The sequence below is a fragment of the Moschus berezovskii genome, chromosome 4 (assembly GCF_049115385.1).
Source record: "Moschus berezovskii isolate FMDL1 chromosome 4, NW_MosBer_1.0, whole genome shotgun sequence".
Taxonomy (NCBI): domain Eukaryota; kingdom Metazoa; phylum Chordata; class Mammalia; order Artiodactyla; family Moschidae; genus Moschus; species Moschus berezovskii.
Window position 1 is genome coordinate 28,393,233 of NC_142463.1, and position 13,669 is coordinate 28,406,901.

General features: G+C 55.7%; 1 protein-coding gene across 1 annotated transcript in view; it reads right to left on the reverse strand.

Moving 5' to 3' along the window:
- Positions 1–1,581: 1,581 nt before the first annotated feature.
- Positions 1,582–13,669, reverse strand: part of GLIS1 (GLIS family zinc finger 1) — a 249,206-nt gene continuing 237,118 nt past the window's right edge. Inside the window, exons 7-11 of the mRNA XM_055403714.2 lie at positions 13,112–13,244; positions 7,859–8,015; positions 3,571–3,749; positions 2,825–2,992; positions 1,582–1,958 (exon numbers count right to left, since the gene is read on the reverse strand). Of these exons, the coding sequence (XP_055259689.2) occupies positions 1,801–1,958; positions 2,825–2,992; positions 3,571–3,749; positions 7,859–8,015; positions 13,112–13,244 (795 nt within the window). The 3' untranslated portion in view covers positions 1,582–1,800. The remainder of the gene's footprint in view (positions 1,959–2,824; positions 2,993–3,570; positions 3,750–7,858; positions 8,016–13,111; positions 13,245–13,669) is intronic.

Consider the following 13,669-nt stretch of genomic DNA (forward strand, 5'->3'; position numbering starts at 1 on the left):
AGACAGGTGACTTGACTTCACCGTCCCTCAGTCTCCGCATCTATAAAATGGGAGGAACGGTCAGTCTGGCTGTGGCAGGAAACACATGGCCCTTGAAGTCTGAGGAGCGTCCAACAAAGGGATGACACAGAATGCTGTGAGTCGGCTGTCAGGCAAACAAGTCAGGACAGTGCGGTGTCCTGACTTTCCTAAGAGTGGGAGTGACTCCAGCGCCAGCCCTCGGCTGAAGGGGAGAACGTGGGTCATGTGAGAAGGCCCTTGACCTTCACAGGGAGACACGGGTCTCCACAGGCACACCCTCCCGCTCCTGCCACACTAGGCTCCTCATCGGGTGCGGACAGCCAGGAGCCAGCGGCAAGGGAGCCCCAGAGATAGGTCGGCCCTGGACAAGGGCAGGCAGAGCACCCATCTGGTGTGAATGAGCTGACACAGGAAGCACACGCAGGCCGGCATAGAGCAGCCGTCACAAGCCCCCATAGATTATGGGGCGGGATCAGCCACGCATCACGGGTTCTGCTCCACTTGGTTGGGTGGCCCCTCTGAATCCTGGTTACCTCTCTTCTTAATAAAGAAGAGGTTGACTGGATCTTTGCATCTTGCTTTGCCTGAACTAAGCCTGGAAAGGATGGCGTCCTTTTGACCTGGGTTTGGACCCAGCCGCTCCTCTCACCTAAACTGGGGTAGAAAGCCCCTCCACAGGGCTGATTCCCAGAGCACGGGTGGTGTGGGGTGGAGGACAGCCCTGCACAGAGTAGCTGCTCAGTAAACATGACCTCCTTTGCTTCACTTCAGCAGTGACAAGGCAAAAATTTTCCTGGAGGATTTTTTTTTTAACCAGGTGACCTTCAGGGTGACGTGGTGGGACACAGGGCACTGCTCAGAGAGCTGCACAGGCCGGGGCTGTGGGGAGGGACGGAGGCAGGCGGGGAGGGCAGCAGCCTCATGGGGAGGGAACCTTGGTGCCCTCAGAGCTGGCCTCCTCTCCGCATCCTCCTGAGCTCCTCAGGGTGTGCGGGGCTCTGCGTGCAAAGGAGGTTCTCTGCACTTCCGTCTTCAGGGGCCCTGCCTCTCTGCCCCTTGCCTGCCGAGGCATCTGGGCTCTGTCCCTGGAAGGCCTTGCCTGTTTACCCAAAGCCAGCTTCAGAAGTGAAGTGTGTTTTTCCACCAACCGAGGAGTCCGTGCAGAGAGCAAAGGTCTGGGTCATACTGGAATTCCAATTTCAGTCCCAGCCTTGGTCTGCTTGCCTGCCAGCGGGCAAGAGCTTTTGCCTTTCATTGACGTCCTGGGACCAGTGCTGGTGTCTGTAAGGCCCACAGCACGTGGCGGGACCATGTGACAGGGTTCCCACCAACGGAAGCCAGGGACCGAGCTGGGCTCCGCACCCCTGCCCCGTTATGCCCTCCTCCACTGCTCTCCTGGTCTCAGCCTCTAGGCTGAATCACAAAGCAGCCCCCAAGTCTGATTTCCAGTTTTTAATGTTTTTCTTGTAAAACCAAAAATATAAAACTGGCAGGGGAATGGAAAACAAGTTTTGTACAATTTATATACACGAGGTCTGTGATTTCAAAACCATTGGGGAGACAAAGGGAAGACACAGCCAAGGGACGTCACAGGTCGCGGAGCCTGATGGGCACCTCTGAGCGCCTGGCTGGGGCTTCGAGGCTCACTCGTGGCCAGACCTGGCTGCGTTCTGGGGAGCAGTGGCCTGGCTGCTCCGGCTGGGTGCCCCGAAGGTGGGAGCAGCCAGCAGGTGGGCAGGGCAGCATCGGCGGTAGAGGGCGGGCAGGTGTGGGCGGCATTCAGGTGTCTGTGTAGATGGAGGGGATGTGACTCAGGCAGTGGTCAAAAGCCCCGTTGGGGAAGAAGCTGCAGTCCTCGGGGCCGCTGGACACGATGTCCTCAGATGACTGTGGTGGCAGCGTGGTGGGACACGGGGCCTCAGCCAGGGCCTCGTAGCCTGTGGATGTGGGGGACAGGATCCAGGCTGCAGAACTCGCACTGATCCATGTGTGAGCAAACAGAACACACCCGTCCGTGTTCGCCCCTCCTGCCCACCCCCAGTACATCCTTGATGAGGTTCACATCTGCCTCTGGTGTACGTGTGTGACACGTGACCACTCACAGAGTATACTGCACTTGAACACACGGCCACATACCTGCACACAAGCACCTTCATTCGAAATGGCCCAAACTTGCTAACACACACACCACCTCCGCACACACAGCGGAGGGATCACGGGAGGACAGGTGTGCACAGACAGGGTGTGAATGTCAGCACAGATGCGATGTGGAGCCCACGTGCCAGGGAGTTCCTTACACACACAGGGGGCTCAGGCAGCCAAGAAGCCCCCATGCTGACCCTACACGCACATGCACGCACATGCCCACACAAACTTGCTACAAACATGTGCAGAAGGGGACATGCGCAGACCTGGGAGCCTGTGTGTGTGAGCCGGGACACACAGGCTCACAGGCGACGACCCACAGGCTTGTGTGTGCCCAGCTGCACCCTGGTGCTCATCCCTCCACCCCTGCTGCTCACCCAGCTGCCCAAAGGGCCCTGGGACAGGGTACCAGTCTCCCCTTTGTTTGGTGCCCCCCATCCTGCCCAGCCCTTGTAGCTTCCAGCTGATCTGAGCCCTGAGACTGATCTGGGAATATCTGTACCCCGCTTCTGATGCTCTCACTCCGACCAGGCCCTGTGGTCTGGGCCCGATTCCACCTGGGCTGTGTGCAGCCCTCCCCTCTCACTGGGCTCTCCATCCCAACATGCACAAAGCACACGGCCCAGGGATGGAAAGGAGGCACACAGGAGAGGCTTACCTGGGGCAGGTAAAGGTGCACTAAGGCCATGATAGCCATTGGGCCGCAGGGGGTTGAAACCATGGGCCTCCCCTGCCAGTCCATCCCCACTGGCTGCCTGCTCGGCCGACCGGTAGCAGTCACCATAGGGGAAGCAATTCTGGATGGAGTGGAAGCTGCCCTGGTAGCCTGCAGGGGGAGGCGGCAGGGGCTGCATTCAGAGGGAAAACGCCCAGAGAGGGAGGAGGGGACCGTCCCCACTGTGCTGCTCAGCCTCCCACACTGTCCTGTTGGCCTGGTATGTGTGAATGGGAGGAGAAAGCCCCAGGCCAGAGGCGGTGCCGGGGGTACCACCCTGGAGAGCTGGGCAGAGCTGTCACGTGGCTGCCCCTGCTGACAGTGCTTGGAGGGCAGGGACTCTGGGTCCCCCGTGACTTTCTAAGATACCCCATCATTCGCAGTTCCTCCAAAGAGCCAGCCATCCCCCCCCCAGCCACTGCTCCCCATGATGTTCCCTTTGACGCCTGGTGGGTGGGACAAACTCTTCCTCACCCCTCATGACAAATTTGCTCCTGGAAGAGATCCCCAGTGAGGCAGATCAGGTCACCTGTCTCCCACCTTCTCCCTGTGTGGCCCTCAGTGCCAGCCATCATTCCAGGCACCTGACTGCCACCCTGTGGGCCAGTGTCTCCTTCCTCTCACGCAGCCCAAGCAGGAGTCACTGGGTATATCTGGAAAGGGCCCCCTCCATCCTGGCCAGAGCTTACCTTGAGGGCTGGGCAGAGGCTGGGGTGGAAGGCTCTGGAAGGGTGGGTAGGGCGGCTTGCTGGGGAGCGTGGGAAAGGGCTGGCCCCCCGGAGAATGGCTCTGGGATGATGGTGGCAGTGGGGGTGGCCCAAGCCCCTTCAGTGGACTGACCATGGGTGAGAGGAGGCCAGGTCCCAATCTGGAGAGAAGAGAGACAGACAAGGTTCATAGAGGTTGTCCAAGTTAGTCCCAGACACAAAGCACTCACCTCATGGGTTCTGGTGAGGGTAAAGTTAAATAAAGCAATGTAGACACAGCACCCAGTATGATGTCAGAAACATTCTTAGCCACTCCATGAATCATCAGCATTATCATCAAGATGAAGGGAAGGAAAACTAGCAGTTAGGCCTGTTGTCCAAGTTGGCCTTTAGTCTCTTGCATGGTGTATTTTAGGGATTTTCTGTCTACATCTCTCGCCATTTCTCCTCCACTTGCATACATCCTGTGATGGGGGACTCACCACCTCCCTTTGAACAGAGCCTGAAGGAAGCTCACATTCTGAAATGAGACCACAGTCGTTAACAGTTGTTAGCCCTGAACCCACCTGAGCCCCCGCAGGATGTCTAACCAGGCTGCACGTCACTGGACACCAGGTCCCTTCCTTGTGCCACCTTCCTGAGCCCTTGAGGTCTGCTCACATGAACCACAATGACCCTGGGGTCAGGGGGACTGGGCTGAAGGCTCACAATCTCTGAACTATTTATGTGCAATGACTGCAGAAAGACAGAGAGTGTGGAGGTTCAGAGTCTTTATTTTTTTCTTTGCATTAATGGCTATGTTGGACCATTCATGTTAGGATACCCCATATCCTCACTGTCATAGCTCCATGTAACCTCTCCAGGCTAGCCTGACCCCCATCTAAGACTCAAGGAAGCGTAACAGATCAGTGTCTTTTTCACAACGGGGAAAGGAGATCTGGGGAGAGGTTGGTGGTCTTCACATCTGTAGCTCTGCAGGGTGCCCATCTGCTCTCTAACATGGGCCTCCTGCTGTCACAGCCCCTGTGATGACACTGCACTGTCATCATTCCAATGTCTGGGACGCACACCCCTGTGAGTGTGCTGAAGACAGCAGAAGAGGGCTTCCGCTTCGGGACCCTGGTCCCCAGGCCAGGATCTGAGACACTGGAGGTACAGGCCAGCCTCCTGAAGTTAATGAAATGATCCTCTTCAAGGTTCCATGAGTTAACTGCCGTTATCACCATCATTAATATTTCTAAGCCTGGTCTCACAGGGTCATCAAGGTGGTCTACAACTGTGCTCTATAAACTGTGGAGGGCGGTGCACAAGCCATGCATCCTCAAAACCAGTTCTCTGGGCTGAAGCTGAGCCCAGGCGTGGCCAGGAGGGTGGCTCCTCCTCCCTCCAGCCTGCTGCATGGTACCCTTCCGTCTTATGCCAGCCCCATCCTGGCACCCACACCCCAGCTCTTCCCCTACTTCCTGTCCATCCCCTCTATTGGGAGAGACCCTGGTGGGAGGGCCAGGCCTCACTCCCTGCTCAGCACCAGGCCTGGCACACAGCAAACAGCTGATAAATACTAACAAATGGGTTTCTGAATCACTCAACTACAAAATCCAGAGATTAACAGCACTGCAGACTTAAGGAGAACCAGATCTGAAGGGGAAAAAACATGCATTCTCAAAGTTTGTTTTTCCTGTCTCAAACCTGCCATAAATTCACATTTGCCACCTTCACAGCCAGTGAAATTAAACAGAACACGACTCTCTCCGAAGTGGATGGGGAGGCTGAGGTTCTACCGCTTTACCTGAACTCTAAAGGAAAAAGGATCGTCTGGAGCGCCTCTTCTGAGTCATGCAAATGATCCCTAAATCAAATATTTTTGCTTCAATTGGAACCTATAAAAATTAATAAAAACCTCACTGGCCTGGCAGACAAGGGCTTCATACCTCGTACATGGCAGGGGAGAAAAAAAAAAAAACAAACACCCTATTGGGCGTCTTCTCTGAGCCAGGGTAAATAAATTTGGTCATGAAGTCAGGCCCTCTTAGCATATTTTTGAGTGAATCAGATAATTCTGTCAAGCTATTTAACGTCCCAACAAACCGCCGGGGAGCCACGAGTGGCCTTCCTTGTTGACTTTGGCAGGAAAGGGAGGCTGAAGGCTTTCCCCCCTTCCTCGCCTTTTCTCAGGGGCTGAAAAAAGAAACCCATTCAAGCTGGGCCTGGTCCTGGTGTCAGGCATGAGGGCCCTTCTCTCAGGCAGCCCCGGGGGAGCCTGGGCGCCTGGCTGGTGGGGATGGCTTGCCTGTCGCTCCCGCAGGCGCGGGTGGCCGGGCGGGCTGGGGGTCCCATCTCAGTCTTGTCATCACTCTGCCTCTCGCTGCAGGAATTCTTGATGGGCACTTACGCAGGCAGCAAGCAGGTGATGAATGAGGCCGAGCAGAGTGCACAGGCCCGAGTGGGGAAAGGCCTCTGTGGTTTATTTGTCTTTGGTTGGAGATGTTTGGGGGCTGGCTATGGGTGAGCAGGTGGCCTGAGCTGGTGGGTGGGTGGGTGAGTGAGGGACAGGAGGTTAGAGTACATGGAGCCTAAACCAGGTGACACATAATAGTATCAGACATGTGTGCCTGATACTCACCACTTCCACAGAGAAGGGTATTTTAAAGCCCATTTCACAGAAGAGGAAACTAAGGCTCCAGGAAGACTTGATTTTCTGGGTTCCCCTTGGTACTCCATCAGTCTGTCTCTTTGTGGCTCTCTGGCATGCACAACCAGACTTCCCTGCTCTATGAACACTGAGGGCACTCACTACATGCCCATGGGTTCACCTCTGACAAGCTCTCCTCTCCCCACCCAGCCAGACTGTCCTCAAGTCCTGTTCATTCCATGGGACTCTCACTTGCTGGGGGTCCCTCCTCCCTCCCACCGGTGCTGGCCTGGGCTGCCATCCACTCACTGTGGACACTGCAGTCCAGCCCCACACTGCAAGCTGTGTCTTCTCATTCCCAAACCTGACTTGCTCACTACTCAACACCTTGCAGACAAGTCCTGTCACAGGCCTTGTGATCTGGCCCTGGTGACCTCTCTCCTGAGCTTGTCACCCCACATGAAGGTCCAGGCTTCCAGAACACATTGAGCTCTCACCACACCTGCCCTTCCTCCCAACCTCTCCACTCCTACTTAACCTTGGAGGCCCCACTTAGCGTCACCTCTAGGAAGCCCTCCCTGACATATTCCCCCACTGCACTGGCTTCTTCTCCGGCTTTCCACAACCTCTTCTTTCTTCCCAGAGGGTTACTCGCCCAGTGTGGGAAATCCCTGTAGGTCTGTCACAGGGAGCGTCACCAGGGCTGCAGGAATCAGTGGTCCCATACCAGGGGATCAGTAACTGGACACTGAGAGAACACGTGAGTGAGCAGCAGGAGGAGCCCTGGACAACAAACTGGGTAATGAACTCAGGCCAGCGGCCCCAGACACAAGCAGGCCAAGGCCAAAGCCAAGGCTTCGACCTTGAGAAGGAAGGACAGGGGAGGAGGAAGGTGGTGGGATCAGGCTTCGGGGGACAATTTGCTCAAGTCCTGCTGGTGATGAGCAAAAGTAGCAGGAAGGGTAGGGGGAAGGGCTGTGAGGCTTCCCTCTACTCATTTGCAAGGAAAAGATTTCCCAAGTTTTAGGGGCCAACAATTAACACATTCTTTGTTTCTAGACGATTAAGTGACCACAGTGGGAACCAGAGTGAATGGATGAAAAGGCCCCCATCCTGCAGGGGTCCTGCAGTAAAGCCTTCTGGACAGCCCCATCCACTGATCACAGCTGCAGGGCCAGAAGTGGGGACGAGGCCTAGGTGGACATCTATGGAGTGGGTGTGGGGGCAAATAATCTGCTCACCAAACACACAGTACAAGCCAAAGAGAAGTCAGGGTGAGGCTCCCAAGAAGGCTTGGGTGCAGCAGCCCAGCCCAGAGGGTCTGGGTCAGGGTCAGGGTAGGGGGGATGCAGCACCTTCCCAGGGCCACCCCCACTGGGGAGGGGAGGGGGCATGAGGTGAGGCGCCAGGAAGCCCCGTGATAATATCATCCACTGGCTAGGATGCCTGTGAGGCAAGGAGGAAATCGTGCCCAGTGAGTATTTGGTACAGAGCACAGTACACAGTAGGTGCTGCATAAATGCTGGCTACTTTCATTATCAGTAACAACCATTTAGTGTGTGGGACGCCTGCCCTCACCTGCCGCCCATGCAGGTGCCCATCTGCTGTCCCAGAGGAAGACTGGCTTGCTATACATACCCATCCCGGGTGCTCTCAGCCGTGGGCAGAGGGGACAGATGGTGGTGGGAGCTGGTGGTGGCGTCCAGTGGGTGGTGCCTGGAAGGGACATCATGCATAGAGGGCAGGATGCTCGCTGCCAGCCCATTATGGGGGGTGATGGAGGCAGGATACATGCCTGCAGGGAAGCAAACAATTATCACTGGACTTTGGCCGCTCCCTGGAGATGGCTGTGGTCACCGCAGGAACTGTGTGCCTGCTTATGGAGAGAGAAAGACAAGAAGGGGAACCAGCCAAGTTGTATTCCTCGACGGTCAGGCGCACAGACCGGGGAGATAATGCCCCACTGTGCTCTGCTCATGCTGCAGCTGAGGGGCTGTGTGTGGGCTGAGGTCCATGCTGAGTGCAGAGGTGGACTGACATGGGGCTGTCAGAGGTGTGGGGTGGCTGTGAGTGTGAGTGTGTGTGTGTGTTTACTGAGGCAGAGGCAGATCTGAATGGAGTAAGCTGCCTCAAATCTCTGGAGCTGTTCTGGGAAAGAAGGGGCTTGCTCCATGTAGCCGCAGTAGACAGAGACCCTGGGATGAAGGGAAGCTTGAGAGAAGCAGCCTGGAGCTCTGGGCCAGGCTGTTCCTTCTAACAGGCAGATTTGCAGTAGGGTCACAGGTTGCCCTTGGAGAAAATGAACTGCCCATCCCCAGAGGTGTGCGAGGAGAGCCAGGATGTCTGCCATGAGGGGTTCCAGAGATCGGATGGCTGTGCTAGGCAGGTTGGCCTGGGAGACCTGGGCAAAGGGAAGCCACTGTGGAGGATGAACACTGTACAAGGGTCTCAGCTGAGTGCAGGTGTCAGCCGTGCATAAGTCTCAGATTCTAGACCTCTGGAAGATGCCTGCAAGTGGGACCACCTTTTATCACCTTTTACCCCCAAAGGTCTTTCCCTTGTTAAGAAGACAGGTCGGCTAATGAATAAATTGGGGGAACACACGCTGCTCAGGGCGGGGGGTCAACACGTGTCATGACTGACACATGTCAGTCACATATTGCTCCAGGGACCCCCCCTCCCCCCGAGGGCCTGAGAATAGTGACCAAGGCCAGTGCTTCCCAAAGACCTTCACAAGGAACCTGAATTAGGAAGAACAAGCCCCTCCTCTGGGACTAGAGCCTGAGGAGGTCACAGCAAGGGTTGCAGTTTTTTGATGTTTCCGATTTTATCTGAAAAAAATGGGGACAATTTTGCACCCCCTCTTTAATCTGCCACATTTATCGATTTTCATACAAATTGACATCATTTTCCCAGAAATCAATTCAAGCTGATGCCCTCGGAGGACTCGGTGGACCTGGGGACTGGGCCCTGAGCTGCACTGAGGCTGCATCAGGTATTCAGCTGTTATATTCTGAGTGTCACTCTGGTCATCCTGGATCCACACTCAATGCTCTCAGCACCGCATGAGGACCACTGGAAGACAGACCACACTCTTTTCATGGGTGGGGTTCAGGGAGGAACTTTTCCTTTCTCAGGTGGTTGGGGTTCCAAGGCTAGCCCATCCCAGGCCTCCGATTCAGGGAACTACTACCAGAAACTGAGCAGGACGAGGGCAGGGATTGCAAGCTCAGTGCCTCAGGTGGCACAGCGGGAGCAGAATAAGTGAACTGGCAGGGGCTAATGATAGGAAGTGGTGGGGACTATGGCACCGCACAGTTTGTAGACCAAACGGTTTGCAACCTCGCCCTAGAGTTAGAGCAATAGACATTCAATGGAAGGGTTATACTCGGTGAAATTCTACTCTTACAATAAAAGTGCTATTATTGACAACAATTCATTAAGAATATACTATACGTCAAGGTCTTTTCCCACACTATCAAGTTTAAGCATCTCAACAACTGTCAATGGGGAGATAACATGATCTCATTTTAAGATGAAGAAACTAAGTCTTAAGAACTTCAGTAATTTGCCAAAAGTCATGCAATGGGCAGCTAATCAGTCCTCCCAAATGACACCAAGAGAAAGTTCATTTAAAGTTAGGCTCCGGCTCAGGCGCTGGCCCGTCAGGCTAGGGCTTCACTGCCAGGCTGTGAGACTCAGGCTCTGAATGGGCTCTTGGGGGCCCTCTGCCTCTCAGCCCCAGTCCTTCCTGGCCCCTGTCTCGGGGATCTCTGCTCCCATGGACAACACCACGCACCCATCCATCTGCCTCCTCCCTCAGCTACACAGCCCTCCCAGCTTGGTCAGGAAGGCACAGGAGGGGGCTTCTGTGGACAGGGCCTGGCTCAGCGCTGCTCACGCCTTGTTCCACTCACCACTCTCTGCAGCACCTCCTCGCCTGCCATCTTGAACCAATTTGGGGGCCTGACAGTTGGGAAGGCCTAGAATCCTGATAAATCCTGCTCCCTTTCCCTCAGCCGTGCTGACCTCATGCTTCTCACGTCCTCACTGCCCATCTCGTTACCTGGGGCGGCTTGAAGGAGGCCTGCCAGGTAAATTCCTGAGGGTTTCCTGTGAGGAGAGCTAGTCCTTCCTGATGAGAGGCAAGCTCGGGGGAGCTTCACACAGTCAGACAGTGAAGACTGGAGGCCGCTCTCACAGCCCTCCCTAGCCTCACCCCTCTGTTCTGGACTCTTCTGTCCACAACTTCCCCTGCCTGTGCCCGGCCCCGGTCCAGTGCCTCCCTGTCCAGCCCCCTGAGAGCAAATATACGGTGGGCGACTGAGTGTGTGAACCAGGCACGCTGACCCTGTGGACAGACAGTGGGCAGGAAGGAGGGAACCAGCGTTAGTAAGGAGCAGGCCAGCCCGTTCGCTCTCTCCCCGGAACGCACCGCTTCACGCTGTCAATCAGCGTCATCCATCATCAGCTGTGAGCGCTTAACCTCCGGCCCTGACGTCTGTTCCCAACTGTGCTGAGGCATCCGCTGTGGGGTCTGCAGCAGAACCTGACGGCCCCAGGGGGACCCAGGACTCCTGAGCTTGCCTGGCTGGCCCTTTTCTCCCCGCTGTGCTGGAAGTAGCTCGAGGACAGGGACCCGCACCGCATCTGGAACCCTCAGTATGGCAGGGTGGAGCAGAGGGAACTGGCGGGTTACAGTGTGTGGGGTTGCAAAGAATCAGACACAACTGAGTGCACACACACACACACACACCCCACACGGCACACACGCGCACACACACACACACCCCACATGGCACACGCGTGCGCGCGCGCACACACACACACACCCCCACAGCAAAGGCAGCAGACAGCTTGTTAAGGGCATGGCCTGCAGCCAAATGGCCTGGATTCAAATCGGCCTCTGCTATTTACCAGTTGTGGAACCTCGGCAAAAAGTTACTTAAGCTTGCAAGGCTTCAGTTTCCTTGTCTGGAAGAGAAAGTGCAAGCTAGTATGTACTTTATGAGGCTGACATGAGGATTATGTTAGTTAACACACACATGTGCAGTCCGTAGAACAGCTCCTGGCACATATTCAGTAAACGATGGCTTTTGCATTATCACGAGATGGATGAGTAAACAGCTACTCTTCTCCTTCACTGTGAGCAACATTAATAATGATAAAATTCTCCATCACACTGGTTTTTTATAAGTGATCATATCCACAATCACATTTGTTGTCACAGCAGATTGCTAGGAAGGGAACTCAGGCTCAAGCAGCGGAGACGCTGCTGACCCACTGCTAGAGCAGGCCTGGGAGGGCTTGCTGTTACCCCAGTGCCCCTCCCATCCACGATGCTGCCTCAGTGACTCTGTTTCTCATTGGCAGCATGGGCTCACTGGGGACTGGATGAAATGATGTTGTAAAGTGACCAGCCCGAGAAGGTGCTCAAGAGATGTTACTGGTCCTGACTGCTCTCCCCAAGACAAGCCCTGGGCTAGTACCTGGGAGAACAGGCTTCCAAATGGGATCTGCTGCTGACCTTCCTGGATGACCTTAGGCCAGTCCTTTTCCTCCCTAGACCTGCGTCCTCCCATGGCAGAAACGATGTAGCTATAGGACCTCTGCCCCTCTGTCCCAGGGCAGCCATTGTTAACCAGTCCCAGCTCTCTTTCCTGCTAAGCCTCAGAAGCCTTCTCAACACAGAGCTCCAGCACCAGGCAACTGGCATTTGAGACAGAAACCTTCATCCCTAGACTGGATCATCTCTAGGGCCTCTTCTCTACTAGGGTCTCTCTATTTTAGCAACTCTGACCCTATGAGGTGCAGCCATGGCAGAAGGGACCCCTAGCTGGAGGGATGTGGGTATGGTCCCTCCTCCATGGACCCATCCTCCTGGGGCATCCTCATCCTTATGGATCTGTCTGAGCACAGAGCCTGTGAAGGGCTACCTAGAGAAAGGGAAAATGTCTTCTTTTCCCAAGGCTGTTTGGTAAGTGTTTTAAATATACTGCAACTTTAAGGCTGAGGGGGAAGAATTTCAAAAAACTAGAAAATAAAAAATGTTTAAAATGGTTGGGGTAATTCAAGAAATCCCAGAGGATGGGAAAAGCTTTCTGCTCTGATACTGTGGTTTCTTCAGGGGGGTGGGGAAAGGGGCAGAGTACAAGAATTGTCAGCTGGAATCCCCAGGCTACACTGCCCTTTGCTGGGCTGGTTCCCAAGAAGCCAGGAATTCCTGCTGGGGCCTGAGACCTGCCCTGTGGTCCGCGGCTGCTAGGAGAGGCAGACAGGCTGCCTCAGCTGCACTGGAGGCTCTGAGCATCTGGATGGATGGGTGGCAGGGTCCAGGGGTCTGGGGGGGCCCTATCTTATGATGAGCTGGAAGCAATTACAGCCAAGCTGCCCATCTTCTCAGAGCTTTGGTTTTCTCTTCTGAAGCAAGGAATCATGGTCGGGAGTACATGGGACTTTGAAGTTGGGGCCCCAGCATGAACCCTGAGGTGGGTCCTGAAGAAAGTACAGGACCTGTCGTAGTGAAGGTGCAGGGAGTGGAGGCTGGCAAAGTGTCTACAGTGGTTCCCAGGCAAGAGGGAGCCTGGTGTGTTCAGGGAAACTTGCCCAATGTGCCAAGGTTGGGGCAGAAGGCCACCAGGAACGCCTAGGCCCCAGGAGGCCTGGGAGGGGCCTGGGCTTCAGCCCACAGGCAGTGGTGAGTCGCAGAGGAGTGGATCTGAAGGAACATACACCTGGGGAGATAAGCTGCCTGGGCAAAGAAGGTCCCAGGAGTGGGCATCTCCAGCAGGTCGTGCCCACATGGCCCCTGCTGCCCATGGAGCATGGCCGTCTGCCTGCAGGGCTGGGTGCAGAAAGGGCCCCCCCAGCCCTGCCTCCCCACTTGCCTACCTGGGAGCAGTTCCTGGCCTAGGGCGCGGCCACCCTTCCCGTCGCTGGCAGCCAGCTGTGTGGACGTGTGGAGCTGCTGCAGGGCCAGACACTCGGTCAGGATGTCAGCCTCAGCGTCAGGGCCCGTGTGCAGCTGGGGAGTGAGCAGAGGGAGAGAGGGGGTTAGCATGAGACCACCTGCCCACCAGCAAGTCTCACTCTAGGGGGCAGGGCAGGAAGGACTGTGGCTCCAGGGCACAACCCCTCCTTCACTGCCCCTCAGTTTCCTCAGCTGCCAAATGGAGCTAATTGTGGACACGCTGAGAGTGGTGTTAGTTCAAGGCTGGGAAGCCGATGCTGAGGCGAGATTGCGCATGCGATGACTTTAATAGGTGAGGGAGAGCTGGGCATGCTGGGAAAGCCATCAGACAGAAGCAAGAAGGGAGGGAGAGGAAGCTGGTGGGAGCTTCCTAGACTGGGAGCCCAGGGACCAGGGAGTCCTCAGGGCGCCGAAGTCTACTGGAAGTCAGTGGGGTCCCACGCCTCCCAGGAAGGGGTCCTGCTTCACATCCCTGCAGG